The sequence below is a fragment of the Physella acuta genome, unplaced genomic scaffold, assembly GCF_028476545.2.
Source record: "Physella acuta isolate Inbredline_101_S28 unplaced genomic scaffold, ASM2847654v3 ptg000099l, whole genome shotgun sequence".
NCBI lineage: Eukaryota > Metazoa > Mollusca > Gastropoda > Physidae > Physella > Physella acuta.
In genome coordinates, this window is record NW_026731619.1 from 541,304 (window position 1) to 567,938 (window position 26,635).

Here is a 26,635-nt window from a genome sequence, read left to right on the forward strand (position 1 = left end):
CTCGTGTCAGCTGGAATAGTGCTGACAGTATTTGCCATCAAAGAAACAAACTACATTATCTGCCATTTTAAAAAAAACCACCAGATTGACAAACTTAATAACACTACTAACAATGTAATAGTATCAAAATATTTTAACTATTTGTAAAAAAGCATCTATTCCTACAGTGTCAGGTCTTAGCTTGGAGAAACCCAGTATGGCTGGAGGAAAAGAACAACGGAACAAGTTGTATATGACTGTTTAGTTTTATTTGGCTTGTGTATAGTGTATGTCCATGAGATGGGTTAAAACAATTTATTTCATTAAAAATGCAACAAAAAAAAACATAGCCAAGTTTTAAAAACAAAAATGCACAATTCACCAAAGGACATATACTACAAAACACTACTAAAACAAGAAACCTACAACAAAATTTAAATGTACACAACAAAACATTACTAAAACAGAGAGACCTAAAACAGACTATATAGCTCATCAGGTGTTTACAGGCTTAATCTCACTGACACTACAAAGCTTCAGAGTGGCCAGTGATCTAGTAAACCACTGGGTAGTTTAACAAAATGAGCCCAACTTAGCATATTATATGGCTAACTTTTAGCCTGCCATTTACAGTCTTAAAAGTTTGGGCAATATTTTATCACAAGAGACAACATAATACTCCTTAAACAAACACTAACTGAAGATAAATCGTCAAAGATTTGTATGTCAACACCCGTTAACAGACATACATTTTAGCAGAGTTGTCTAGTTTCTTTCATACAGAATATTTAAATTTCTAATAGACACAAGGTACAATGTAATCTCCCATAGTTACAAAGCTCAATAAATAGTTTGCAATACAAATAGCTGTGATGAACTAGGCAACACTTGGACACAAGACAAAAAGTATGTACAGAAATGAGCAAGAAATATTGGAGGCAAATGTACATTGTCTGATACAGGTTAAAACTTTCTTTTGGTTGGTAAAAATTTTAACAGCTAATGACAAAAGCAGAAATAGGTTTTAAAATTTTGGCCAATATAAAACTATACGGTGTCTAGGTATTTTAACCTTAAAGTCAGACAAACTCACATCTTATTTACATAACAGACAAAGCGGTTAAAAGAATTATCAGTACTACATACAAAAATGAATTATAAAATGTCAGACAGCATACTGAGTGAAAAAAAGGTAAACACTGAAAAATCATTGACTATAGGAATAAAATGCAGATAGCCCTATGCATATTTGACAGTTAAAAAGATTATCCCTGAGGAAATGAAAGTATATTTATTTAATCATATGTGTGCATGTTGAAAGGATACTCAGGGATTAAGAATTGATGAGTTCTAACATTAAAAGGACAGATTAGTTAAGTCACTGTTTGACAAGCTAAGGGAAGAGTGTCAAAATTTTTAAAATTCTAGACATGCATCAACTATTTCAGCTGGGATTAAATATTCTATTAAAAAACTTAAATAGGATGTGCTATAAGTATCAGTAGCTAACATGTACTGTCTGCAAGCAGTGATATAAATCAAGATAATCCCTTTCTCAGATTTTTGAGTTGCTTATCAAACTAAAGAGGAAATAAAACTAATTGGACTCAAAATAGATACTTTCTATTATGGTATAAACATTTATGATGAGAGAAATACCAAAATCAGACAAAATTTACCAAGAAACACAACTGCCCACACTTAAAACTAATAATGAACACATGTAATTTTTCTCTAAATTATCAATTATGAAAAACTGTTAATTGAATTACTTTACAAGATTATTCATTCACACCAGTATGTTTTTTTTTTCACAAAGTAAAATACTGAAGAAAAAAAAAAAAAGCATGAAAAAAGTTGTCACAATGATTTGCATTGAAGTGTTTAAACTAGGCTGTAGATGAATGACCAATGCTTACTTCTGTTGAAATGGTTGGTGTGGTTGTTTAGAATGTCAAACACAGAGTACAAGAAAATTGGAGTTAAAAGACTGAACACAATACTTTCCATAACATGACACCAAGAATAGTGGCTGCTCAGAAAGAAGCAAAAATGTACAACTTCAAAATAAATATATCAGATACTGGAAATAAAGTTATAAATACCGGCAAATGTTGAAAATTCAAAAAGCAATGATTAATTTAAATGATCTATTAGAACTTTTATTTAATCGCTTATTTTTTAAAATTTCAGTGGTGAATCTATTCTGTCTTGCACACAAAAACTACTATGGGGTATTTACTGCAGAAAAAGAGCTACACGACACTGCAAATCCAAAAACCTGAGCCAAAAGCTTATCAAAATTTGCTTCAGAGGAGACATGCTAAAAGCATAAAGGTGAAAGCAAAAGATAAAATACAATATTTAATTAATATTATCTTTTCAGATGTAGATACACATGCATTTACATTTTACAGCGTATACATTTGAATAAATCACCTTCCAGGAGCAAAATCTGTTCACATCACATAGAAATTTACTTTACAAGAATGAAACAATTTTAACATGTGCAGCCAGATTACTAACTAAATTAAAATAAATGCATTCAAACACTTACATACTGTACAATTCACTAATGGACAGAGTCCGAAAGAAAAATGGTGTTTGGGACTATCATGAGTTTTTAAAAGACAAAAAACTGAAATTTGACTCCCCTGTAACCCATCACCTGATGTGGAACAAGCATGATGCATGCTGCAGTCTAAAGTGCACAGACAGGTCAAATTAGACATGCACACCCAATCACTCTTCACAAACTATTTATAGAAATTGTGGAAAAATAAATAAATAACAGGACAATTGACATGATTGTTATGGCATGGTTGGACATAGTATTGAATGCATGTAAAAAATAATGCTAAAATATTGTAGCTTGTCTTGCAAATGGCATGTCCCTGGAAGTACTTGGGCGTGTGAATGAAAGACTTTGTTTGGGTGAAGAAAGTGCTGTCCTGCCATACTATGATCAAAGGTATCTAAGGCATGAATCAAGCATTGGGTAAACTTGCTATTCTAGAATTGAACATAAATCATCACAGCTTGGTATTTGGTTTCACTGAGTAGAAAATGTGGTAATTAGTCATGCATCCTTTGGTAGCCTCACAACTCTAAAGCAGTCTTTAGGATTGATTTACATCAACATCATTCAGATCTTTATTACTAAACAGGTACGCATCTGACTCATGGCAACAGTAAAAAAAAAAAAAAGAAAAACATCTTTTTACTAGTCCTCAACTTCTAACTGGAACTTGCCAACACAATTTGAATTGCTTAACTTTTCAACAAAAGAAATTTTGGTTGCTCAAAATTGATTCAAAAAGTTGCAGATGCACGTATTACCAAATAAAATGAATGATATTAAGTGCACTTCAGTTTTCCTCACAGTATGGCAGGGCGTATGTTGCAAGAAGAAACCATATGGTTTCTTTAGTGCTTCCACAGTTCTAGGTGAAAAAAATGAATATAAAAGCTATTGGCATAGATTAAAATTACAAGTTAAAACTCTGACGAATGGTTCTTTAAGAAAACAAATTTAGAAAGTCAGTGTGGAAAATTTTGGCATTTGAGGATTTGAAAAATATTTTTTCCCCTAGAACTGTGAGTAGCTTGAAGATTCTTTGAACATGGGGGTTCATATTGATCTTTGGTACAATGAGAAAATATGCATACATCAAGTCTGCAGATACAAGGAGTTGATTTACATCCGTTAAATACTGATAGCGTTACTATAAAAAGTCAACTTGTCTGCATATCTGCACATTGTACCTAAGCTCTGTACATAAGTTGTGAATATAGTGTTTTTTATTTGCAATGTTAATTTTGCAAAGTCAACAAATGATGCTTGACCAATAAGTTAAAAAAAACTTTAAAGAAAACCAATCAAAATTTTAACTATTGATTCAAAAAATGAAAAATTTTGAACGTTGACTTTGTAAATTGACTTGAATTTTTTTTTAGAACTTGTAGCTTTGCCCGAGAAAAATCAGTCCTTTTTGTAGCTGGCTAGTCAGGATTAAATCTAATGGTGGTGAATTTTTATGTTCATGCTGAGCTGTTTAAAAAGTTTGAAAATGCTAACTTTACAAACTAACCAGTCAAATTAGCATGCAAAAACAACTCTCTAGTAAGAGAACAATGTTAGTTGACAGCTCTAGTTAATGGACACTGAAGCATTCCAGTCTCTTGAGCACAGCTACATATCAGTGTTGGCAAATCACTATGTTCACACATTTATCAGTTTTAGAATATAGATTTATATATTTAATAATTATAAAATTAAGAATATGAAACATTTTTTAACTGAACTAGCTAACACCAACGAGAACAATAATAAGAAACTGTACTGAGATACTTTAAAAAAAAAAAATATTGTTTTAATAAACACGCACTGAGAGAACACAGAGCTACTTTTAAGGCTTTGTACAAACTATTTTAGACTATTAAACTTACATATAGTAAAACCAAAAGATATAGTGACTATGTTTAGCTGCATATCAAAACTGAAAGCCACCCATGGGGGTACTTGTGTCTCCAGAAAACTGATACTGCTGAGAGGCCTGGTCCATTTGTGGGGCCAATGCTTTGTCTTCTTCTTCTGTGCCAAAGTAGCGCTCAATGATATCAAAAGCTTTCTGATAAATTTCACGATTCTCGTGGCTTTGGAGAAACTCAATTTTATCGAGACCTAAAGAAAAACCAAAAAAAAAATAATTAAAACTGAAAAATCAAATTTCGGTTCGGTACTGTATTTTTAAAAATCAAACAATATACAGAAGTGTTAAAGAACATGATGGAATTGATTTATTTAAAAGCAGCATACCATAGCATTCCTCAATAAGAACTGCAAAAGGATTTATTCCATTTCCCTGTTTAGCATCTGCTTCACCCAGTCTAAGGATGTTTTCCAGACCATTTAGCGCCACTTGCACAATCTTACTGTCCATTACAGTTAGCAAGTCACACAGAGGTGGGATACAGTTCTGATCTACTAAAAATCTGAAAAAAAAAAATGTTTATCAAAGACAATGATTAAAATCAAATAGTAAACCCTTGAATATTTTATTTTTGTAAATCCAATAGATACCTGATTTGTTCTGGGGAGCCTCCAGATGTGGCATTAGCTATAGCCCAAGCAGCTTCCTTTCTTGTTTTAAATTCAGCCTTACCCAGTATATCAATTAAAACAGGGAATATATTACAGTCTATAACATTCTGGAATTGAAGAAATGGTGTTGATTAACAATCACATCTAGTCTCTGCCATAAACAACAAAAGGATCATCTTCCACTAAATCAAACTAATTAGACTAAGGAGCACTACCTGAATCTGTTGCCGGTTACCAGCAGTAATGTTTGAGATAGTCCAGCAGGCTTCTTTACGTATAGATTCTTTAGAACTGCCCAGTAAATGCAACAAACACGGTAAAGAGGAGCAATTAATGATCACCTGCATAGGGAACAGCAAAAATAAATTTAAGACAAGTGATCGACTGGACAAACTATGTTAACTGAACTGTTATTTTTTAAAAATAAAACAAACACAAAAACAATTTGATAGTCAAATCACATCAAATAAACACAAAAGACTTGACTAAATGAAAACACAAGGTCAGTCAAGATCATTTCTTTGAATGCAATAGAGCCAATTCTTGAATGAAGAAACAAAATATGCAGATTTCTACAAACAATCTCAAAAACAAATTACATAAGAAACCACAAGAAATAATGCAGACTTAAAGAATGGAGTTGTCAGATGTGTAAGCCTCAAACAAAATGTAATACAAAGAGAACAATAAACTACACCTGCTAACACAATACATTTGAACCAACTGCTTAAATCAGGCCTTAAAAGGATTCCCGAATCTTCAAGTCAAAATAATAATGTGAGAACAAAATGTGCCACACTTTTCTCCAGCAACTTGATAACACAACGTTGTAAAAGAATACTTCAGGAAAGATAACAAACCTAGGCCTGGGGTGCACTCATATAAAAGATAACTAGAGTAACTCTGGCATCTAGATCCCCACAGTTGCCCTGCTGAAAGAAAATCTTAGATATTCTTGACCAAGGCTGAAAACATGGGCTCACCGGAGGTCCATTATAATCTGACTATTAGTGTAAAAACATACTTAACAGCCAATGGCAGAGAAATAGCTTTGTTTAATTTAAAAAGTCAACATAAAATTGTCTAGAAATAGAGAAAATTAGTTTTAAAACAAAATGTTAGCTAGTGCAAGGACAGTCACAATATTACTTGAAAAAACATCCTCAGTCCACTCACCTGTGTTTGACAATCATCACCTGTCACTATGTTACCCACTACCCTGAGGGCAGCAGCCACAACACTTTGGTGATTGTGCCTACATTAGAATAAAACAACCATTAATACTCTTCTTAAACAGACTTCATCATTTCTAGTAAAAAAAAAATTTACAAAAAAAAAAGAATCCAGTTCTTACATCAAGAGTTCAACAAGCCTCCTACAGACTCCAGAATCTATAACTGACTGTATTTTCTCATTAGGACCATCAGATAAATAGGACAGAGCCCAGCAGGCATCTGCCAAAACATCTTTATCAGTATGGTAAAGTAGTCTGGCAAGAACAGGCAGTGCAGGACAAACCTAGGAAAGGAGTTGGAACATTTCAATGCTACAGCTGTACAAACGTATGCCAGACGAACTATAAAATCTAACATTATTATGTAAAATTACAATCAGGTGGAGAGGGTCAATCATTAAAATGTAACAAAATACAGGTGTTAAAGCTAATAGCCAGGGTAGACTTAACATTAACTGTACCTTATTGAAATCAGGTGGAGGGTTCTTCCCCCTGCACAAGTTTGAGAGACACCACACTGCATTTCTTGTCATGGATAAGCTTGCACATTTGCTCAGCAAACTGAATACATTATTAATAAACAATCAGTCATAGCTAAAATATTGCAATTTTTATACCATTTCCAAAATGTTGGCATTATGGTGGATGATAAAATGTATCTGTAATATTTAACCCTTACGAACATGTGCCACTTCTTGCTTATTATTTTATGATCAGTTAGAGATTTTTTTAAAAATCTCTACACAAATCTCATAAGGTTCACAAAAAGTATGTTTAGAACTGATAATAAAATATAGGTAATTATTTGAACAAATCTAAGTAAGATGTATGAAATGAATTAAATTAATGGCATTAATATACCACAAATAATTTTATTTTGTGGTCTGTGCCTAAAGTTGAAGTCAGATATTTAGGACAAGAGTACTGTGTAACCACTCGGCCAGATTTGGGTTAAATATTTACATATATAATAATATATAAAACCAGTCCTATTCTGATTTTCAAAAATGATAGATTAATAGATTAATTTAATGTTAATTAAACTTGTCATTTATTGAAACTTCTGAAACAAATGAAATCTGTTGAATGTTAAACAAAACTAGGCTAGCAGTTTATAGACAGAAACACGAACGATAGATATATTGTACCATCTATACATTTGTGAAACTGGGATAGCCATGTAGGCGATAAAAAGACTCACTAGTCCTAATAAAATGCTTTTCTAGAATTTAAAAATAAATATTCAAATTCTTCACAAATCCAGAATCCCACAATAACCTAGAGAAGCAGTTTAGGGTAAATAATAAAGGAGAATTTGGAACTATATGCAACAAGATTTAAACTCAATACTTACTGTAACAGAGGAACAAGGATTCCCTCATTTAATACATAATCTCTGCATTCAGGACTATCTCCAGCTATGTTACCCAATGCCCAAACAGCCTGTATAAAAAGTGAAAACATAAGATTTTTTTCAATTCAATTTAAATACTGAAAATTTAAATACCTAAAAAAATATTTTAACAAATAGTAGTACCTGTTCTTGAACATCCTCAATGTCTGAATTGAGAAGTCGAATAAAAATAGGAACAGCTCCTGCACTAATAACCATCCGTGTTTGAAGTGATGTTCCTGATGCGATGTTTGTTAGGGCCCATGCAGCTTCAAACTATAAAATAGAATTTATACATATCGATCCAATCTTTACAAGTAGCTAGAAAATCCATTATAAAAAGGGTAATTTCCAGTCAAAGGGCAACTGCACCTGTAACGACCAGCTGTTGTCACGCTGTAAAAATTCAACAAATCTGGGGATGATGCCTGTCTGTATGACTTCATCTATTGGTGGATTAGGCTCTGGAAAAATAAAGGCAATGTTTCAAGAGTCACAAATTTTAAACAATGAAATAAAGCACACATGCTCAATTTACCAGTAATAACCTTAAAATATTCACTCACCTCGAGATAAGAGTTTACGAAACTTTTGTGTAGCCAACTCTTGTTCTTCTAACTCTTCACTGTAGAGTGCTTGTACCATCTCTGGGCTAATTCCTCCCTGTAAACAATTAAAATATTTTTTTTTAAAGGGAATATAGTTAATCATGGACAATTCGTCCTTTTGTAATTAAACTGTTAACATTCTTTTAACATATTTGATTTTTTCACCTTTATGTACACTTAAAAAAATAAAAATTCCATGCCTAACTAATAGCTTAATAACTTACAGTAGAGGAAACCATAGAATCTTGTAAATCCGCCCCAGGCCCAATTTCATCTCCAGCAGGTACTGCAACATTTCTTCTTTTAAAAATCTAGAAACAAAATGATATTTTAAAAGGCTGTCCTGATGCCAAGAATAAAAGAGTTTAAAACTGTTGAATTGCATGACTTTACCTGCTCTTCTCGCTTTTGCTTTCTAAGCTGAATTCCTTCTTCCTCACGCCGCCTCCTGAGTTCTTGAGAATCTAATGCTTTGTTTTTGTAAGATTTTAGTCTGTGATTGGCTGGGCCTGGTGCGTCAGACATCTGTTTAAAGTTTAAATTAAATGTTTAGTGAAACTTTGGCATGTTGGAACAATTAAAAAAACTTAAACTAAATAAAATTTAACCTCTTTTAACCTCTTAAAAAATTCATATTTTCTCCATGAATCAAATCTCATAAGAAATGACAAAAAAAAAAACAACACTATTTATAAAAGACTGCATCTATTCAGACCCGGGTCTTAACAGTTGGACCAGGCATTAAATTATAATACTTTTAAGATTTTTTTTTTCTGTTGGTGTGATTTTTTTCTAGTAATTCAATATCTATAGCGATCTTGCTTTAATAATATTAAGTACATATCTGACAAATGTCATGGCAAACGGAAGTCCTTAGGTCTATTATAAATGGCCTATGGTATAAGTTTCTCTGACCAAACTAATGTTGAGAGCGCAAGAAAAATGTACTTTGTTTTTCTCTTCTTATTTAAACATAATTTAATATTTTGGCCTATCAGTGCAATTTTTTTTAAAATGTTAGTTGTATAAAAATAGCTGAATGTAGACTAAAGCTCACAGGCCTGGTTTCTTGAACACTAATATCTCACATCGTTGTAGTATGCTTTAATCAAGCTTATGTATTATATGAACCCACAATGACTCCAAATACGTTTTTTCATTTGCTTGGATGGGGGGGGGGGGGTGATATATAAGTGACATCGACAATCTTAGATAGCAAAGTTCTTGCTATGAATACACCATACGCCTTCACTACCGATATCTAAACCAAAGTGAACTCACAGTCACCCTAGACCATGTGAGTATATTTCTCCTGCTGACAAGAAAACGGGCAATGATAGGAACAATGATGTTTAGAATTGGCATATTTAATAATCTAAATCTAGAAGAGATTTTTTATCTATAAAAACAATTTAAAAAAAAACAAGCATGCAACAATTTGTGATAGATCAGTAGCTAAACTTTTCTTCTTGCACTATACAGACTTATACTTTTTCAGGAATAAGCGAAGGGGAAGGTGCCAAACCAGTACAGTCCGAGATTTAGGAGGCATGACATTATCCACTCAGCAATGATATCTTTGGTTGTATAGTCAATATTTGATGGTTTTGTAGATATGGCTAAATAAATGGCTTTAAGAAAGCGTTGTTCCTAATACTAGCACATCCACAGAACTATATTTCACAGATACAAAACATAAACAAAATACTAGCATGTCCACATAAAAAATCAAATAACACAAAAGGTATAAATTTAATACAGGTGACGTGAATGTGTAACTAAAGACGAAACCTGGTCTGAATGGCAGTCGGGGCTATTAGGACCAGGATCCAAATAGTCACTTACATTATAAAAAAAGTCACCCTTTCATAAAAGTTAGGCCTAACTGCAAATTTTTTTTTTAAATCCTGAAATTCATTGGATTCTAAGTCTTACTCTACCTACATGTTACCACTACTGAGCTGATTTTCTAATATAAAATAGTAGGGCCTACCAAAATCAGCAGATTTATCACACTATGCAGAGCTTACTGTGCTATGTCAGTTCAGATTGTTGGAATAGGCATATTTATATGGTCTATTGGCCAAGTCAATAAGGAATAGTTATAGACACTAGATCTTGAAGATCTAGAGTAAAGTTCCAGCACGCGGTTAAAACCACGGAGCGGCCATCGCCTGTTTATAGCTTCGTATAATAATTGTTTGGATGCTTTATAATGAAACTACCGATATCTGCGACTGCTGTACACATGTCCATTTCTAAATAAATCCATGTCAATTTTTTTTTTATTTCTCCATCTGGAAGACAAGTTTTTAAATTTTCTAAGTTTAGGTAGATCTAGATCTAGTACTTTCGGTTTGTTTCAGTGTTAAACGGTTACAAAATAGCGCCCGATGAAAATCTGGAATTTTCCGCTATGTGTGATCGGCTGTGGAACTTTACTCTGGGGTCATCCATAAATGACATCACGCTTTTTTTGACGATTTTTACCTCCCCCCCCCCTCCCCTCCGTCACACGTCATCACAAAAAGTCAGACCCCCCCCCCCCCTAAAATGACGTCACACCTCAGCCTACAACCCCCCTCAAAATTGCAGTTGAATTTTTTTAAAACATCGATATTTTTCCAAAATCTTGTCTAAAACTAAACTATTACAATTTATTAAAACAGTTATCTAAAACGCGAAATAACGTCTAAAATTCGTTTTCTAACATTGCTTTTTAATAATGCAAAAATGTGACGTCGCAACATCTGAACCCCCCCCTCCCCCTCATCACACATCGTCACAAAATTACGGACCCCCCCCTCCCCCCTACGAGTGTGACATCATTTATGGATTACCCCTCTAGACGGGTGTGGGGAAATTGCGAGACGCGAAAAGCGAAATGGCGAGGTGGGAAAATGCGAGAACATAATGCGAGACATACCTGCGGAATTAAGGGTAAATAGCGAGACATTTTGCGAAAAAAAATGTTCATGCTTTTTTCATCTTTATTTATTTAAATTATTTTTTGTTTTGTTTTAAAATAAACAAGCATTTAGCCATACCCTTTAACACGAGTGTTGTATGTTGTTATTTTTTATCTAGATTTTATTATTATCTGTATTTAAATTATTTTTTGTTTTGTTTTAAAATAAACAAGCATTTAGCCATACCCTTTAACACGAGTGTTGTATGTTGTTATTTTTTATCTAGATTATCTAAATCAGTGTAAAGGAACATTGGAAGAGAAAACACACAGGAAGTAGTTCTTACCTCCAGAATAGTTGAATCCAAATGATGTAGGCATTTCCTTGTGCTTAGATTTATATGGTAAAAAAGCTAGAAAAAAATCGTAGGCGGCGGCTATAATACAAAATGTCTATGCAACAATAGAAAATATGTTTGCGGCGGCAGCGGATCCGGGCACGGCGATCTTCAAAGACGGTAAATCAGGCGGCCTCGGCGTTCCACACAAAAGACAGAAGTTGATCTATCGTCGGCGGTATTTCCGTCGGTTTCGAACAAGGTGGTATTCTAAGTCGTCACAAAAGATGGGGGGGGGGGGGGAGTTGACAAATCATCAGTATGTCTAGCGACGGAAAAATCGGAAGTTTTAACAATGTAAAGAAACGTCTTTGAAGTCTGGACCAAATACCACTAAAGATCGGGTGCGCAAATTTTTCGCAGAAATCTTCGCATTTCATCACCACCCAGCGTAAGTATCGGGTTGTGGTAAAATGCGAGACAAAAAAGTCACGTGACCGACCGTTTTCTCGCGCTTCTCGCATTTTCCCGCCTCGCCATTTCGCGTCTCGCAATTTCCCCACACCCCCTCTAGACATTTTCTAAGAAAAGGGGTGTACTGTAGGTAGTGGTAATGAGTTTGGTCACTTGATGCCAGCTACTTTGAATTTTGATGTAGATCTAGATTCTAGATCTAGAATCTAGATTCTACTCTAGAATCTAGATTTAGAATCTGGATCTAGGACTAGGCTAGAGTAGATTCTAAAATTCAAGCCCCAACTAATAGATCTAACAGTGACTGATGATATAGATCTAGATCCAGGCCTACTATTTTTAAACGTAGCACAATTATATTGCCAATAATGAGTGTTGAGTGTTGAAGTTCGTGAACAAAATTTTCAAAATGAAACCGGTGTCGTCGTAATATTTTAAAATGTTCTTTCAACTAAACTATTTTACACTAAAATGGTTTTTTTTTCTTACCGCTGATGGCATTAATGGTTGTATCACTGAGATGACAATATGGGATATCAAGTATTAGCGAAAAGTATGAGTATTTATTGAACTTTGGTTTTCTTTCAGGCTGTTTGCCTATTTTAACTGTGTAATATAATATACTTTATAATATGACTGACATTGACAGGAAGTTAGCCATGTGCGACAACCCGAACAAATTATTGTTGATACCGTTATTTTGTCAATATATATTACTGATTATTTTTATTTCTAATTTCAGAATTTCCATACATTTTAACATATATTCACAAAATTATTATTTCATTGTATTTAAAAATATTTTTATTATTTCTCGAAGGTCGCGAGAAAACATTTCAACAGTGAGAAGGGTCTGATGAGGTGGTGGGTAAATAATTCAATTCGAATCAACTCGCTAAAATGTTTTTAATAACTTTTTTCTACCTATATTACCATCCTGTAAACGAGGGCAAATAAATTAAAAATGGGATTTTTAAAATTTTAACTTGGGAGTCTCAGCAATCGAACATAAACGATAAAAAAAGTGTTGAATTTAGTTTTATTTAATTATTCTTTCCTTATTTTTTCTTTCTACTCACTAAACCCATTTTTTGGGATCCTGCTTTTAATTAATTAATTTAATGCAAAAAATATACCGTTGGCATTTAAAAAAAAAGTTTTGCGAATCAGATAGATACTAGTGATATCACAGAGAAAGGGGTTATATATATATATATATATATATATATATATATATATATATATATATATATATATATATATATATATATATTCAAAATTAAAAAAGGTTGAAAATATATTTTTAAAAACGAATGGAGATTTAATTTTGAGTTAAACTATATATAGTGTTGGCCTATCTTCACAAGGAAAAAGTAAAAATTAAGTACCCTCTTGAACATGACGGTCGATGGGGCAGGTAAAGTTGAGATCACCTTTTCTCAGTGTGCTCGACATATGAAGGGTGTAGTATAGTCAGCAGTCGGCCACTTTACCACCCGACCCCCAACCTTCCCATATAAAAATAAAATTAATGAAAACAGTAAGTTTACTAAATGATGTATCATTTGTAATTTAACTTCACAGCCATCTTTCAGAATTTAGCAAATGTTACCCACCCTCTGGCATCAATTTGTATTCATCAAAAAAAAAAAAAAAAAAAAAAAAAAAAAAAAAAAAAAAACCATTAAAACAATGTGTTTGGATGCCGAAGGGGTTGGGGAGGGGGGGGGTAAAGATTAACTATAGATTAAGCGATTAAAATCTACTTAAATTTCGTACTGTCATTTATTTAAGAGGATGGCTCACAAAATTTAACCAAGGGCTAAGCAATCATGAGTTGCACATTTCAACGACGTGTTAGACTAATTAGCGTACATACAATAGTTTTAGAAAACTAATCAGGGGTGGACTGGCTATGTCCAAGAGGCCCGACGCATTTCATTATGCTTTTTTTTTCTCCATCAAAGCCTGAGTTTTACACCATAGTACGTGGGAGTAGTAAAAAAAAAAATCAAAACTTGAAAATGACTTACAGAATTGACGTTCCTAAAGGGACGAGATTTTTTCTGGAGGGGGGGGGGCTAGATTTTTCTAAGTACCATTGGGATTTTTCCCGGTAGACCCGACGGGCAATTTCACCACTGAAACCAATTCTGTAAAGAAATTGGTGTCTGCATTGTTGACCTGACTTCAAGTAAACGAACTAAAAAAACTCTTGACTATTACTTTTCAAGAGATGCAAAATTAACATACGGATAATTTCAAGAATATAAGACCCAACACGTCTTTTATTATTATTTCTAAGCTGCAGCATTCATATTTAATGCAAAAACAAAGCCTTAAAAGCATCATTTAACAGGCTTTTAAGGTTCATGCGCCAAAGGTAAAAAATGACTACACCTTATTCACCCAAAAACAGTTGAGAAGGCTGAATTGATAAATTTTAATAAAATACAATATTACAACTACAAAGATTTTTTAAAATTATAACTTAGATTCCCAATACAAATAAATTACAATTTGCTTTTGCAGTCTTTTACGGCAGTTTTTAATTTTCCAGCTGTTAGCGTTACCCCATGGTTCCATGGAGATTATTTTAGCATCAATCATGGCGACTATTGTTAAAAATAGTGTAAACAAAAAGAATTATGTAGAATTAACATTTTCATTGTAATAAATAGAATCTAAATATTAATTTTAATATGATTCACGTAACAACTGAAATAGGAAAGCCTGGACGGCACGGTAAAAGTATATTTAATTCAACCTTTACTAAAAAAAGAAACTTAAAAAAATAATCCGCTAGGCCTGCTGAATAATTATATATTATATAATCTAATTAAATTTAAATATATTATTCAATAATAATAAATAATTATAATATTTAATATAATGAATAACGAAATGCTATAATTATATACTTTAACTATAATAATAATTAGTAATTATTTATTAATAGCCAATTTGGCTAATATTATATAATATTAATAAATATAAGTTAGTAGAAAGCATACAATTAAAGAAGGTCTATTAAAAAGACTTAAAAACTTAAAGTATTATCATATTTTTTATAATGATTATATTATTACATGGTGTAATACAGTGTCTGAAAATAGCACAGTAATAGATTCTTCTTAAAAAGGGGGTGTTTTGTTAGAGGTGGGGAACTAAAATACACATTTGACTAAAAAATCACTAATGTCAAAGCTAACCCTATCCCTAACCCCAACCCTAGTCCTACCATACACCTAGACCTATTTTCTAACCATAAAACTAGATGTGAGATTACAATACTCCTAACAATCTAAGGGTAATTATACATCTAAAACTCCTATTATATTTTATATTATATAAAATAGATTTATAAGTTATCTACTAAATTAATTAATTTAAGTCACAGACTGATTTAAGGCAATTATGGTCTTATTTTCCAGTGTAAGTAGTATGTTATGATAAGTACTTGGGAAACCATGACCAAAGTATAACTCAGCTACATTGTTCCTGCTGAAACATAGTTTAAGTTAAACACATTGAGAATAAATATATCGATTTTAAGTTTAAGTCACTTTAATTTTTAATAAAATTTAGTTTTATTAAATTTTGGTGTTTTTCAGAAAGAGAGAAGCGGCACTTCCCTGAAAACCATAACCAGCCTGGACCACTGGTGCCGAACAAGCCTAGAGGTCGCCGATACATTCCACATAACTCTGGGAAAGAAGATGAATGGAGACCCCACAACCTAAACATCAATGTTGAATACACAGAGTATGTGTTTAAAATAAAAACCTATCTACAATATCAAGATTAAAGATCTTATGTGAATAACATCCGAATTATTGTTTAACTTTCATATAAATAATGTATTAATTAGTCCCCAAATATGTTTAATTACACGTTATAAAATGTTGGGTGTTTCACCTATGCATGTTTTTCTTTTCTTCATCTTTACTCTTACTTGTAAGGTTCAAACTCAGGACTTTTGAAGTAAGCAATCAAATGCTCTCACATTGCCTGAGGCATATTTAAATTTTGATTTTCTTTTTGCAAGAGTTGGCCCTGATTGGAGTTCCCGGCTGAAATACATTCCTCACCCAGAAAATCCCCAGTACCCAGCAGCTGAGATCTGGCCAGACAACTGGAAAAAGATGAGGGCTTACCCTTGTAGGTTTATAAATAAAATATAAGTTGGTGTCTTATATGTACATAAGTGTTTTTCTTCATTGTTTTAGTAAATCTTATGTAAGTGTCATAGTAACCCATGCATGAAAGGAGTTTAATTTTCACATCAAACTCAACAGTCTCCTGTTACAAACGAATAACAGTTAAACGACTTCAGTTAAATGTTTTTTTTGTTTGACCTCTTGAAAAATCTTCAAATGCAATCTATTTTAAAATACTTTATAAAAGTCACTGCCAAACTTGCTAACTTTAAATGATTTTATATGCTTTTACAAAAATCTTGACATGTCATTCATTAGATGGATTTTTAATTTCAGTAATATGTTTTAGTAACTGAGCGATTATACTGACAGTATTAAAATATACAACTTACTTATTGTGAATATTAGAATTACATTAGTCTAAATAATTTAGTGGTTTAATTGAAATTGCTTTATTGAAGCTTGTTTGTATATGTGTGCTAAACTAATAAAAAAATTTTTTTGTCAGTCACATACTCAAGATCTAAAGAAGAGTGGCTTCTAGATCCTGGTCACAAAAGAGTTGGGCTCAGGTGTGTGTTTGATGGTGTGCATAAAGCAACTTTGATATCTGACAATGAGATGTCAGATTCCATTTTGTTTGGAAAAGGTCGACAAGGTTAGACTTATTTTACCTTTAAAATTTACATGAGGAATTATTTTAAAAAAAAAAAGGATTAGAAGAAACCGTTGTTTAACCAGTTTCTGGCATCAGTTTTATATGAATTTGAAATTATTTCTAACCTACAACAAATAAATAGTAAACTAATTCCACCCATCTATCTTTATTTTTATTGTTTAAATATTATTTGATCAGAAAATGTAATTGACAAGCGCAATTCTCTAAGTGAAGCCTCACCAGGTGATAAAAGCTATCAAGTTCCTGAATATTCACCTAGCTTTTATAAAGCCACAGAAGATAGTCATATACCTAAGTTCAGGTAAATAAATGTGTAGGCTGTAGGTAACTCTAGCAAAAATAATTGACACTAAAAGCTCAAACGTTAACTATTAATATGATACAGAAAACTTTTTAAAATATTTATTTTTCTAAATTAATATTAATTTTTAATTTCAAGTAAAATTCAATTTAAAATTTGATCTCAATTATGAGATATTTAAAATTCACTCTTTATTTTAAAGCTCTCTAGTTTGTTACATTAAAACTTTTTGTAAACATGAACTTCTATTATTCTAAATTATTGACTTTTTTATGAATTGACTTTGTTGTTTTAAAGATACTTTGAATAATACAAAGCTTTACACAAATTCTGCTTATTCTCTCTTGCTGAAACAAACATTTTCAATTTGTATTCTAATGAAGCATTGGAAACTCTCCTTATTCGCCAATACTTAAAAGAAAAGCAGACACATTTGTCCCACTTATACCTTTGCCACAGATAAAAAAGTGAGTGATTTTATTATTACATAAAATGTGTTAGCTAAATAAATATTAACAGTTAGACACTCTAAATAATTATAAAGTTTTCTAAGCAAAGAACTCAGCCCTGGTCCTATCTTTATTTTGTGATTGAGCAATGTCACTGGGCTCATCTGTAAATGCTGCCTCTACACTCACTACACACACAGGGAGGGGACTGGTGTTGTTTTTATGATGTCGGGTGACTTGTGAGAGATGTGGGCTCGAGTGATGTTTAGTGATGTTTCAAGATGATGGGGTGGGAGTTGGATACTCTGATGCAACATAATTTATGGATGACTTCCTTCTGGGTTTACTAAAGTAGCTAAACTCAGTATGTTTAGTAAAAGATTGTGGGTTGGCGTGGCTTAGCGTTGGAACGCAAGTATGCTAACCCGAAAGTCTTCAGTTCGAATCCAGGTCCAAGTTATTTGAACATTCCTGAGTCCATCTAGCTCTGACTTATACCTAACTCATGTAAGGGAAAGTAAAGGTGGTCGGGCATTGTGCTGACCACATTGTCCCTTCATAAGCTGGGTTCAAGAAACATATGAACTCTACTTCATCTGCCTAATGGATTGTTAAGTCTAAACAGGAATCTTTACTAGTAAAAGATTGTGTTTAACATAATTAGTTTTTCTGATTCCATTTTTTTCAATCAACCAAGGGAGACTTACAGACAAAAGACAGAGATAAAGCAGCACCATGAGGCAGTGGAGGAAGTCAAACAACTAGAGACGTGGCAGCCTGCCAAACCTCTACTGAAACCTGTCATAAACCCAGCTGATATCCCCAAGAAGTATTAGCAGTTGTTTGTTGTCATTTCATTAGGACAGTTACACTAAGGAATGATAGAAGAAAGGAATATGTCTTTGTTTTAAGATATTTTACAAATGATTAAACTGAGTTGAATTTTATTAAAGAATCTTTGATAACTGTTTAGAAAAGGTTTTTAAAATTTTTAAATACCCATTTATAATTAAGAAAGAGAAATTTAAATCTTATTGTAAAAATCATTGTATTGTTTTTGCACGATGTTTATGCTTTGATGTACTTTTTTGTTGGTCTATTTTCAGCTATGTTTTCATACAGTATTTTTAACACTGTCTGTGATACATTATATATTTTTATAAGTATTTTGTCTCAATTATTGTACATTTAAAGAGAAATATCTTCCAATTTTTAGAAACAATTTATCTTTTTTATTACATGTCAAATATCATTTTAGAAAAACTTTTTAGTGAACCCTGTTTTTCTATTTTCCTTCTTTCTGTACCAATTGGATCATTATTCATGTTGAATGTTCAAACTATAACTTCATTAAATGGATTTTGGAGATATTTTATGTATCTGCTAAATATCAAATGGAAGTATTCAAGATCATAAGTATTCATATCAGTATTTTAGCATTCATGACCAAAAAGCATTCTGCAATTCATGAAAATAAATATTTGATTTAGCCATCTTTTTTAACTTATAAGAAGAAAGTATGAACCACATTAATTTTTTAAAACTCTTTCAGTATTAAATCAATGTATTATTTTAAAAATTATATTTATATTTGCTCAATATGAATGTAAAAATATTAAAATCAACTATTTACAATGTCAAATTTTAAATCAACAAAAATAATTGAAAGCTTCTTGTGCCAAAAACATCTGTTATTTCCTCTTTACATTTTGCTGATTCTTGTTTAATTTTTCAGTGGCCAGTGTTTTATTGAGTGCATAGTTCTATGTAAACAAATACAGTGTGCATGAATGGACGTTATTCTTTGTAAAAGTTGTGAATGGTGCTGTGTTACCATTGAGTACTTTAATGGTCATTTCTCTATGTTAGCTATGTTAGTGTGCTTTGAGGTGTGGGTGCTCTAATTTGTACAATGTCATCATGTATATTTATTTCATAAAAGTATTATTTAAATATTATGAGCTCAGAGTAATGAAATATCCATTTAAACCCAGGTAATGAATTTCTTAGTGATAATCAGTATTTTCGCCAACATGGTTAATGAATTATGTTTACTGTGATCCCTGCCAATCAAGCCAAAACATCTATTTTGTAAATTGTCTTGTGATACACATGGTTAAAAAATCTGGCATATCAAATACATAATCAAGCTGGTAAATTACATGCTCAGCATTAAAATATCTACAAATGCTTCATGACTAAAGGTCTATCTTCTAAAGTATTATCTTTAAAATAAAATTATCTGGTTTATTGATTATTTTTCCAATATGGAGTATATACATTTTTATTTTTGCACTTACAAATAGCAATTAGTCTGACAAGAATTTCACCTTATTTTTGTGAGCACTTTAAGTATTATAATATTTTACTTTATTTTTCTCTTTCTTGTATTATAAAATGTAAGATTTTTCTTTTAAAAAATAGGAAATTAATCTTATTCAGAATAAATAATTTTATCTCAACAAATGTATTTCTAAAAGTTTTCTGTTTTATTTTATAGTTTTGAAGAAATTGATATTTTGTTCAGGATATTGCAGTATGATGACTCTGTCATTCCTTCAATGGCCATGGCATTGCAAAACTTATCCATAGCAGCATAGCCTAATCCTATGTTGAGGAAAGCAGCGACAAATTTCTTGTTGATATCATAACACCTGTCGCTGCTACTCATATTGGAGCTTGATCCTGCTGCTATGGAGTTGCACACTGCAGCTGACTTGCAGTTGATGTGCTAGACCCTTGCGTCCAGTCAAAATAAGTTGCAAGGGCCCTTGACATGTACTGCACTGAGCTGCCGAAAAGAGGGCGTTTACTTCAGCCAGGTCTACAATGACCAGCCCTCCTACTGTAGTAGCTTGAGGTGCTTCACATTGAGAAAACATGCTAAGTTTTCTCTTGGAGGCACTGACCACTGTGGGGATGGTTGTATATCCAGTAGTAGGAGTAGTGGCAGCAGTGGGTGTAGTGGCAGCAGTGGATGCAGTGGCAGCAGTTGATGCAGTGGCAGCAGTGGGTGAAGTGGCAGCAGATGATGCAGTGGCAGCAGTTGATGCAGTGACAGCAGTGGGTGAAGTGGCAGCAGTGGGTGAAGTGGCAGCAGTGGATGCAGTGGCAGCAGATGATGCAGTGGCAGCAGTTGATGCAGTGGCAGCTTTGGGTGAAGTGGCAGCAGTGGGTGAAGTGGCAGCAGTGGATGCAGTGGCAGCAGATGATGCAGTGGCAGCAGTTGATGCAGTGGCAGCTTTGGGTGAAGTGGCAGCAGTGGGTGAAGTGGCAGCAGTGGATGCAGTGGCAGCAGATGATGCAGTGGCAGCAGTTGATGCAGTGGCAGCAGATGATGCAGTGGCAGCAGTGGGTGAAGTGGCAGCAATTGATGCAGTGGCAGCAGTGGGTGAAGTGGCAGCAGTGGGTGAAGTGGCAGCAATTGATGCAGTGGCAGCAGTTGATGTAGTGGCAGCAGTAGTTGTGCTTGAACCAGCAGCCTCTGGATCTGCAGTAGATCCTGCAAGAGCTGATTTTTGCTGCTTGGTAGCACAAGCCTTAGCCAATGTACTTCAATGTAGCCTTCTGCTTTCTGGAAGCCTGTCCCTTTTTTGCATACAACTTTTGTGCAGGCATTGTAGATCTGTAAAACAAGTCATAATAATGTATAAGCTGTTTTAAAAAAATAATCACAACGTACTAAAAGGTATGCACATTATCTGCATACATTGATTACATTCAGCCTTTGATACTGATTACTGATAGCTAGGCTAAGAGCCTAAGACTAAGATCTAGTTTACGTAATAAAGTTACTAGATCTACATCAAAATCTACGTAAAATCTGGCATCTAAGATAAAACTATAGTTTATACGGTAAAATCACGATATAGCGTCGGTTATTATTCCGGAACTGTACAGCAGTAAAAAACAGTAAAACCATGGCGTAGTCTGTCGAGCCGTTCCGGAAACCACCGGAAATACTGTAAACCATCATTTATTTGCCGCCATATTATTTTTAGTACATAATGTTTAAAAATGTGCAAGGATTGATTTTAGTTGCATTTTAAATACTGTTTTCCTAATTATTTTGTATTTCTAACTATTTTAAGTGTAAGTGCTAATTATTGCTGCTACTAAACATTATTCTAGTTATTCTTACTACTTTTAACTTTAGTTAATCTAGCCTAATCGTCTTATTTACTAACAGAACTAGATCTAGAGCTGGTTGTCGCAAATCTTCTGCAGATTTTATCTGTTTCTTTAAAAAAACCATTAATTACTACACTCGACTTTATTAATAATATTTAGATTTACTAAGTGTTGCTAATTTTTTGTCAGTTAAACATTAAATTAAGTTAAAACATTAATTTAATGCACTTGACTTTATTTTTCTTTCACCGGTCAAATAAAGTATGGTTTACAGTAACGAATGTTACCGAAACTCAACGAACATTACCCAATAATTTCCGACGCTATATCGTGATTTTACCGTTTATACTTTGATAAAGGAATAGAAATAATTGAAAAATTCATAATTTACCTTCAAATAAATTCCAGAAACGAAAAATAATTCAAAAAGTAGAAAGTGAAAGTTGGTGCAAATATATCTACAGCTCGGCTAAAAATAGCATCTCCTAGGACACCGCCGAAACTTCCTGACAAAAGTTAGCAAAATTGAGTTTGGCGCACGGGATTTTTAGACAGAAGCGTCATGTGACATCTATTGACCAATAGATACATGACTCTTCCCATTTTGAAGCACACTTTCATTGCGTGTTTTGAAATACTATATTTAGAACTAGGTCAATGTTCTTAGGCTAGCTAGACTGACCTCGAAATTCCGCGCATTTTGATATATGGTAAGCTAGGCTTACTACGGTGTGTAGATCTCGCTACACATCGTTGTGATGGGCGTATATCGGGGTGAAATACATTTTTTACACACACATACCCACTTCAAATGCAAAAACAAGTGTAAAAACTATATTTTATTGTAAATTTGATAAGTATATTATGTTTATAAGTGGTTAAAGTAATAGAAAAAAAAAAAAAAAAAAAAATGAATTTTCCGAGGTCGACCATGATTTTTCAAGCTTAGTTCATCGATGCGCCCCCTTAATCCAAATGTTTCGATACGAAACTAACAGTGAAGTTAACCATCGGACGAAGCTATGTTAATACGAGTACATCAGGTCTATTTATGTGAAAACGATACGCGAATGCCAGTCGTGACATTCCCAGTAACCTTTACTTCCGCTAACTCAAGTCAGGTACCCATCAGAGTTGTATGGAATCAGTCACTGACACAAGTCGTGGTACCGAACTCGTGGGTTCGTTTAGCATTAGTGCGCTCTCCCACCCGACCACGCCTTCCATGTGAAACAAGAAATAAAGAAAAATTTCACATTACGAACAAAAATATTTTTGAGCTCTAGACAAATAGAGTTATAGATTGCCTGAAAGATAATAGACTTTCGCAGCCTTAGTGACCCTCAATAGTGATAACTATATGCAATGCCATACCTTACAACTAACGGATTTTATTTTTAAAATGGACAAAAAAACTAAACTCACAATTAATAAACAACCGAAAAGTTTTTGATTTTTCTCTTGTTGTGACCACACCATTGTCAGCATCGCACACGTACTCATCAATATCCTGACACTTCACGTTTGGTATGGATAGACTTAGATTCTTTGTGGAGCTGACTGTTGTCTCAACAGATTTGTTATGTCTTCTGGAGATGGTCAACTTTGGAAGCGGGTTTCCTCCAGCAAAACAAATTAATTTTACCTTGCCTGTTGTCATCTGTCCTGTCGATGTATCAGCGGTGAAGTTGGATACAAAAGCTCCGACTGAAATATTGGAGATACAGAGCAAGGCAATGTTATAGTTATAAAGATGTTGTATTTTTTTTTATAAATTCAATTTTCAAAAGTAAACCTTTTTAAAAGTACCAATTTCTAAATTCATAAACTAGATGATAGATAATACTAAGAGAACAAACTTTGAAAGTTGGGCTTGAATATAACTCCAGGATACTGTTGTCCTAATGTGGACACGCCTCTACACCTAAATGTTTGCTCATCAGCTGGGGAAATGTTCAAACAAAAATTCTCTAAAATTACTACAAATGCGGATTGTTTTTTTTATTGTGTGGTCAGATTAAAAAAAAAATGTCTCTAGCCAAGAGACTTACGTCTTTCATTGGAATGTCGTATTTGTGCTCATTCAATAGCATTGTCCATATTATTAAAAACTCAATATTTTATAACATATATGTAGCTCGATTTATCTTTCAAGGAATAGCCTTTTTTGTCATTTAAAAAGTTGACAAGAAACACGTAACAGGAGAACTGCATCCTTAGGGTTAAACGTATGGGGTTAAACGTATGGGTTTAAACGTATGGGTTTAAACGTATGGGGTTAAACGTATAGTGTTAAAGCAATGTCAGGCATGAAGTTTAGCCATGGTACTTGTTATCGTGAACTCGACACACTCCGTGCTCAGCCTTTAGTGGCCGCTACTTGTGTCAAGTTTTTAGGGAGTTGAATGAGCGGGTTGTTATGAGGCTAAACCCACGATCCCATGGATCGTCAGAATGACAACACTCCCATGGTAAGTTACAGCCCTTGTGGTCGGTGTGTTCGTATCGCTTTCAGTTAATACAACTTTTAAGCTTTGAACATACACATGCGCACGCACGCACACATACAAACACAAACACATGCACACACACACACGCATATACCAACGACCAACTTCTGTCCATATCACTGCTCAGGTCCATACATGCTCCATCCGCTCTACCCCACTCAACCAGAATCACATGTTCCATTGTACGACAAAATGGTTAGAGTGAACCCACCGCTATCTTGATACTCGACTGTAAGTGTGAGTGATTTATTGACCCCTACAGTAGAGGTCACCACACTTCCGTTCTCGTGAAACCACTGAACTGATCCCGGTGGGTTTCCAGGACTGGTCTGTACACATGTGCAGGTGATGGTGCTGTGCCTAGGGTATCTGTTTTGATCTAAGCATGCGACGTCAACATCGGCAGTAGGAAGTGCTGAAAAAAACAAAAGATGTTATCTTAATTCTATATAAACTGGAACAATTTATATTCACATTTTTGTTTGAAATATGAGAAAGTTCAAGTTTCAAATTGATATACAATTTCTTGAAACAACATTTATTAGACGTTAATGCTATAGAACTAATTACAGTAAGATATTTTTTCTAAAAAAAAATTGTAATTTCATAAAATATTTTACTGCCATAATGTTTTATGGGTAGGATAAATCTTGTACCGGTTTTAGTAGCTTTCACATAGATTATACAGTAAGCGTTTGACATATTATGTAGCAGGTATCTTTGGCGAAATTTTAAGTAATCATACTGTTGTTTGGGTGATCATGTCGCCATTAGGGGAATGATTCGGTTCTTAGAAATGGTTCCCAGAAAGAACCGCAACGGAAAAAAGCGCAACGGAAAAAAGCGCAAATCAAAAAGCGCAACGGAAATAAGCGCACACGGAAAAAAGCGCAAAGAGAAAAAAGCGCACACAGAAAAAAGCGCAAAGAGAAAAAAGCGCAAACGGAAAAAAGCGCAAAGAGAAAAAAGCGCACACAGAAAAAAGCGCAAACAGAAAAAAGCGCAAACGAAAAAAAGCGCAAAGAGAAAAAAGCGCACACGGAAAAAAGCGCAAAGAGAAAAAAGCGCAAACAGAAAAAAGCGCAAAGAGAAAAAAGCGCACACAGAAAAAAGCGCAAACAGAAAAAAGCGCAAACGGAAAAAAGCGCAAAGAGAAAAAAGCGCAAATGGAAAAAAGCGCAAACAGAAAAAAGCGCACACGGAAAAAGCGCAAACGGAAAAAAGCGCAAACGGAAAAAAGCGCAAACAGAAAAAAGCGCAAAGAGAAAAAGCGCACACAGAAAAAAGCGCAAACAGAAAAAAGCGCAAACGGAAAAAAGCGCAAAGAGAAAAAAGCGCAAATGGAAAAAAGCGCAAACAGAAAAAAGCGCACACGGAAAAAAGCGCAAACGGAAAAAAGCGCAAACGGAAAAAAGCGCAAACAGAAAAAAGCGCAAACGGAAAAAAGCGCAAACAGAAAAAAGCGCACACAGAAAAAAGCGCAAACAGAAAAAAGCGCAAACGGAAAAAAGCGCAAACAGAAAAAAGCGCACACAGAAAAAAGCGCAAACGGAAAAAAGCGCAAACAGAAACAGAAAAATGCGCAACCAGAAAAAACACAACGAAAAATGTGCAAAAGAGAAATTTAGCACAAAGACCATGGACTAGATGACACATTTATACATGACTGTTAGGGCTGCTGTGAGAGTGTCGTGTTTGATCACGTGATCTACTACCATTTAAAGCGTACCACTACCATCTGCATTCCCATCACCACGATACAGGCGATAATCACTTTACACAATGCCTATTATTTTCTTGGTCAATAATTATTCAACCACTATTCTCGTATAAACATAAAACTATCGACATTACACGAAGTATCTTTCACATTCTCCCTAGTCCGAACTACCTAGCTTGCATACTATAACAACCCGTTCCTATGGCAAAACTTCACTCTCTTTCATCCGCGTCATCAAACATGCATTCGTCATATCTCTTGTAACAACATTCATTCGCACCAAAATAACAATTTTGTATTTAATATTTTTTCACATCATGACGCACCTACCTACCTACTACCCACCTACCCACCTACCTACCTACCTACCTAACTACCCACCTACCCACTTACCCACCTACCCACCTACCCGCCTACATACTTACCAAACTACCCACCAAAAAAGTATCGGCGAAGTTCGTAAGCTTCGTAAACTGTACTAGATCTAGACATCTTTTTTTTTTAATGAAAATTCATTGACATCATTGACATATGTTACATATATGTTACATTTTGCGACAACCTTAATTAGTGCGTTGGGCTTGTATGAAAACTCACTTCGAACTAACTCAATTACATGCTATTTATTTTAACATTACACGGTAAGC

General features: G+C 33.8%; 2 protein-coding genes across 2 annotated transcripts; one reads left to right on the top strand and one right to left on the bottom strand.

Moving 5' to 3' along the window:
• Positions 1–231: 231 nt before the first annotated feature.
• On the bottom strand, positions 232–12,867 carry LOC131930592 (importin subunit alpha-7). Its single transcript, XM_059287155.1, has 14 exons — positions 12,528–12,867; positions 8,712–8,843; positions 8,543–8,629; positions 8,277–8,373; positions 8,083–8,174; positions 7,855–7,986; positions 7,672–7,760; positions 6,779–6,878; positions 6,438–6,601; positions 6,260–6,338; positions 5,299–5,424; positions 5,063–5,190; positions 4,799–4,974; positions 232–4,663 (listed from the first exon to the last, which is right to left on the bottom strand). Exons 1-14 carry the CDS (start codon positions 12,537–12,539, stop codon positions 4,473–4,475), a joined length of 1,605 nt encoding a protein of 534 aa, XP_059143138.1. The 5' UTR covers positions 12,540–12,867; the 3' UTR covers positions 232–4,472.
• Positions 12,868–14,619: 1,752 nt separating this feature from the next.
• LOC131930677 (spermatogenesis-associated serine-rich protein 1) lies at positions 14,620–20,078 on the top strand. Its single transcript, XM_059287265.1, has 7 exons — positions 14,620–14,783; positions 15,653–15,803; positions 16,087–16,199; positions 16,707–16,856; positions 17,055–17,178; positions 17,562–17,645; positions 18,325–20,078. The coding sequence occupies exons 1-7, from the start codon at positions 14,741–14,743 to the stop codon at positions 18,461–18,463; spliced, it is 804 nt and encodes a 267-aa protein (XP_059143248.1). The 5' UTR covers positions 14,620–14,740; the 3' UTR covers positions 18,464–20,078.
• The last annotated feature ends 6,557 nt before the right edge of the window (positions 20,079–26,635 follow it).

What these genes read in the sequence shown, in the direction of transcription:
- LOC131930592 (XM_059287155.1), bottom strand. An exon ending in AGCAAAAGCGAGAAGAGCAG is followed by an intron (nt 8,630 to 8,711) that starts GTAAAGTCATGC and finishes TTTTGTTTCTAG; the next exon opens with ATTTTTAAAAGAAGAAATGT. An exon ending in ACAACAGCTGGTCGTTACAG is followed by an intron (nt 7,987 to 8,082) that starts GTGCAGTTGCCC and finishes TCTATTTTATAG; the next exon opens with TTTGAAGCTGCATGGGCCCT.
- LOC131930677 (XM_059287265.1), top strand. Translation starts at nt 14,741, where the DNA reads ATGATTCACGTAACAACTGAAATAGGAAAGCCTGGACGGCACG. An exon ending in AAAGATGAGGGCTTACCCTT is followed by an intron (nt 16,200 to 16,706) that starts GTAGGTTTATAA and finishes TTTTTTTGTCAG; the next exon opens with TCACATACTCAAGATCTAAA. An exon ending in GTTTGGAAAAGGTCGACAAG is followed by an intron (nt 16,857 to 17,054) that starts GTTAGACTTATT and finishes TTATTTGATCAG; the next exon opens with AAAATGTAATTGACAAGCGC.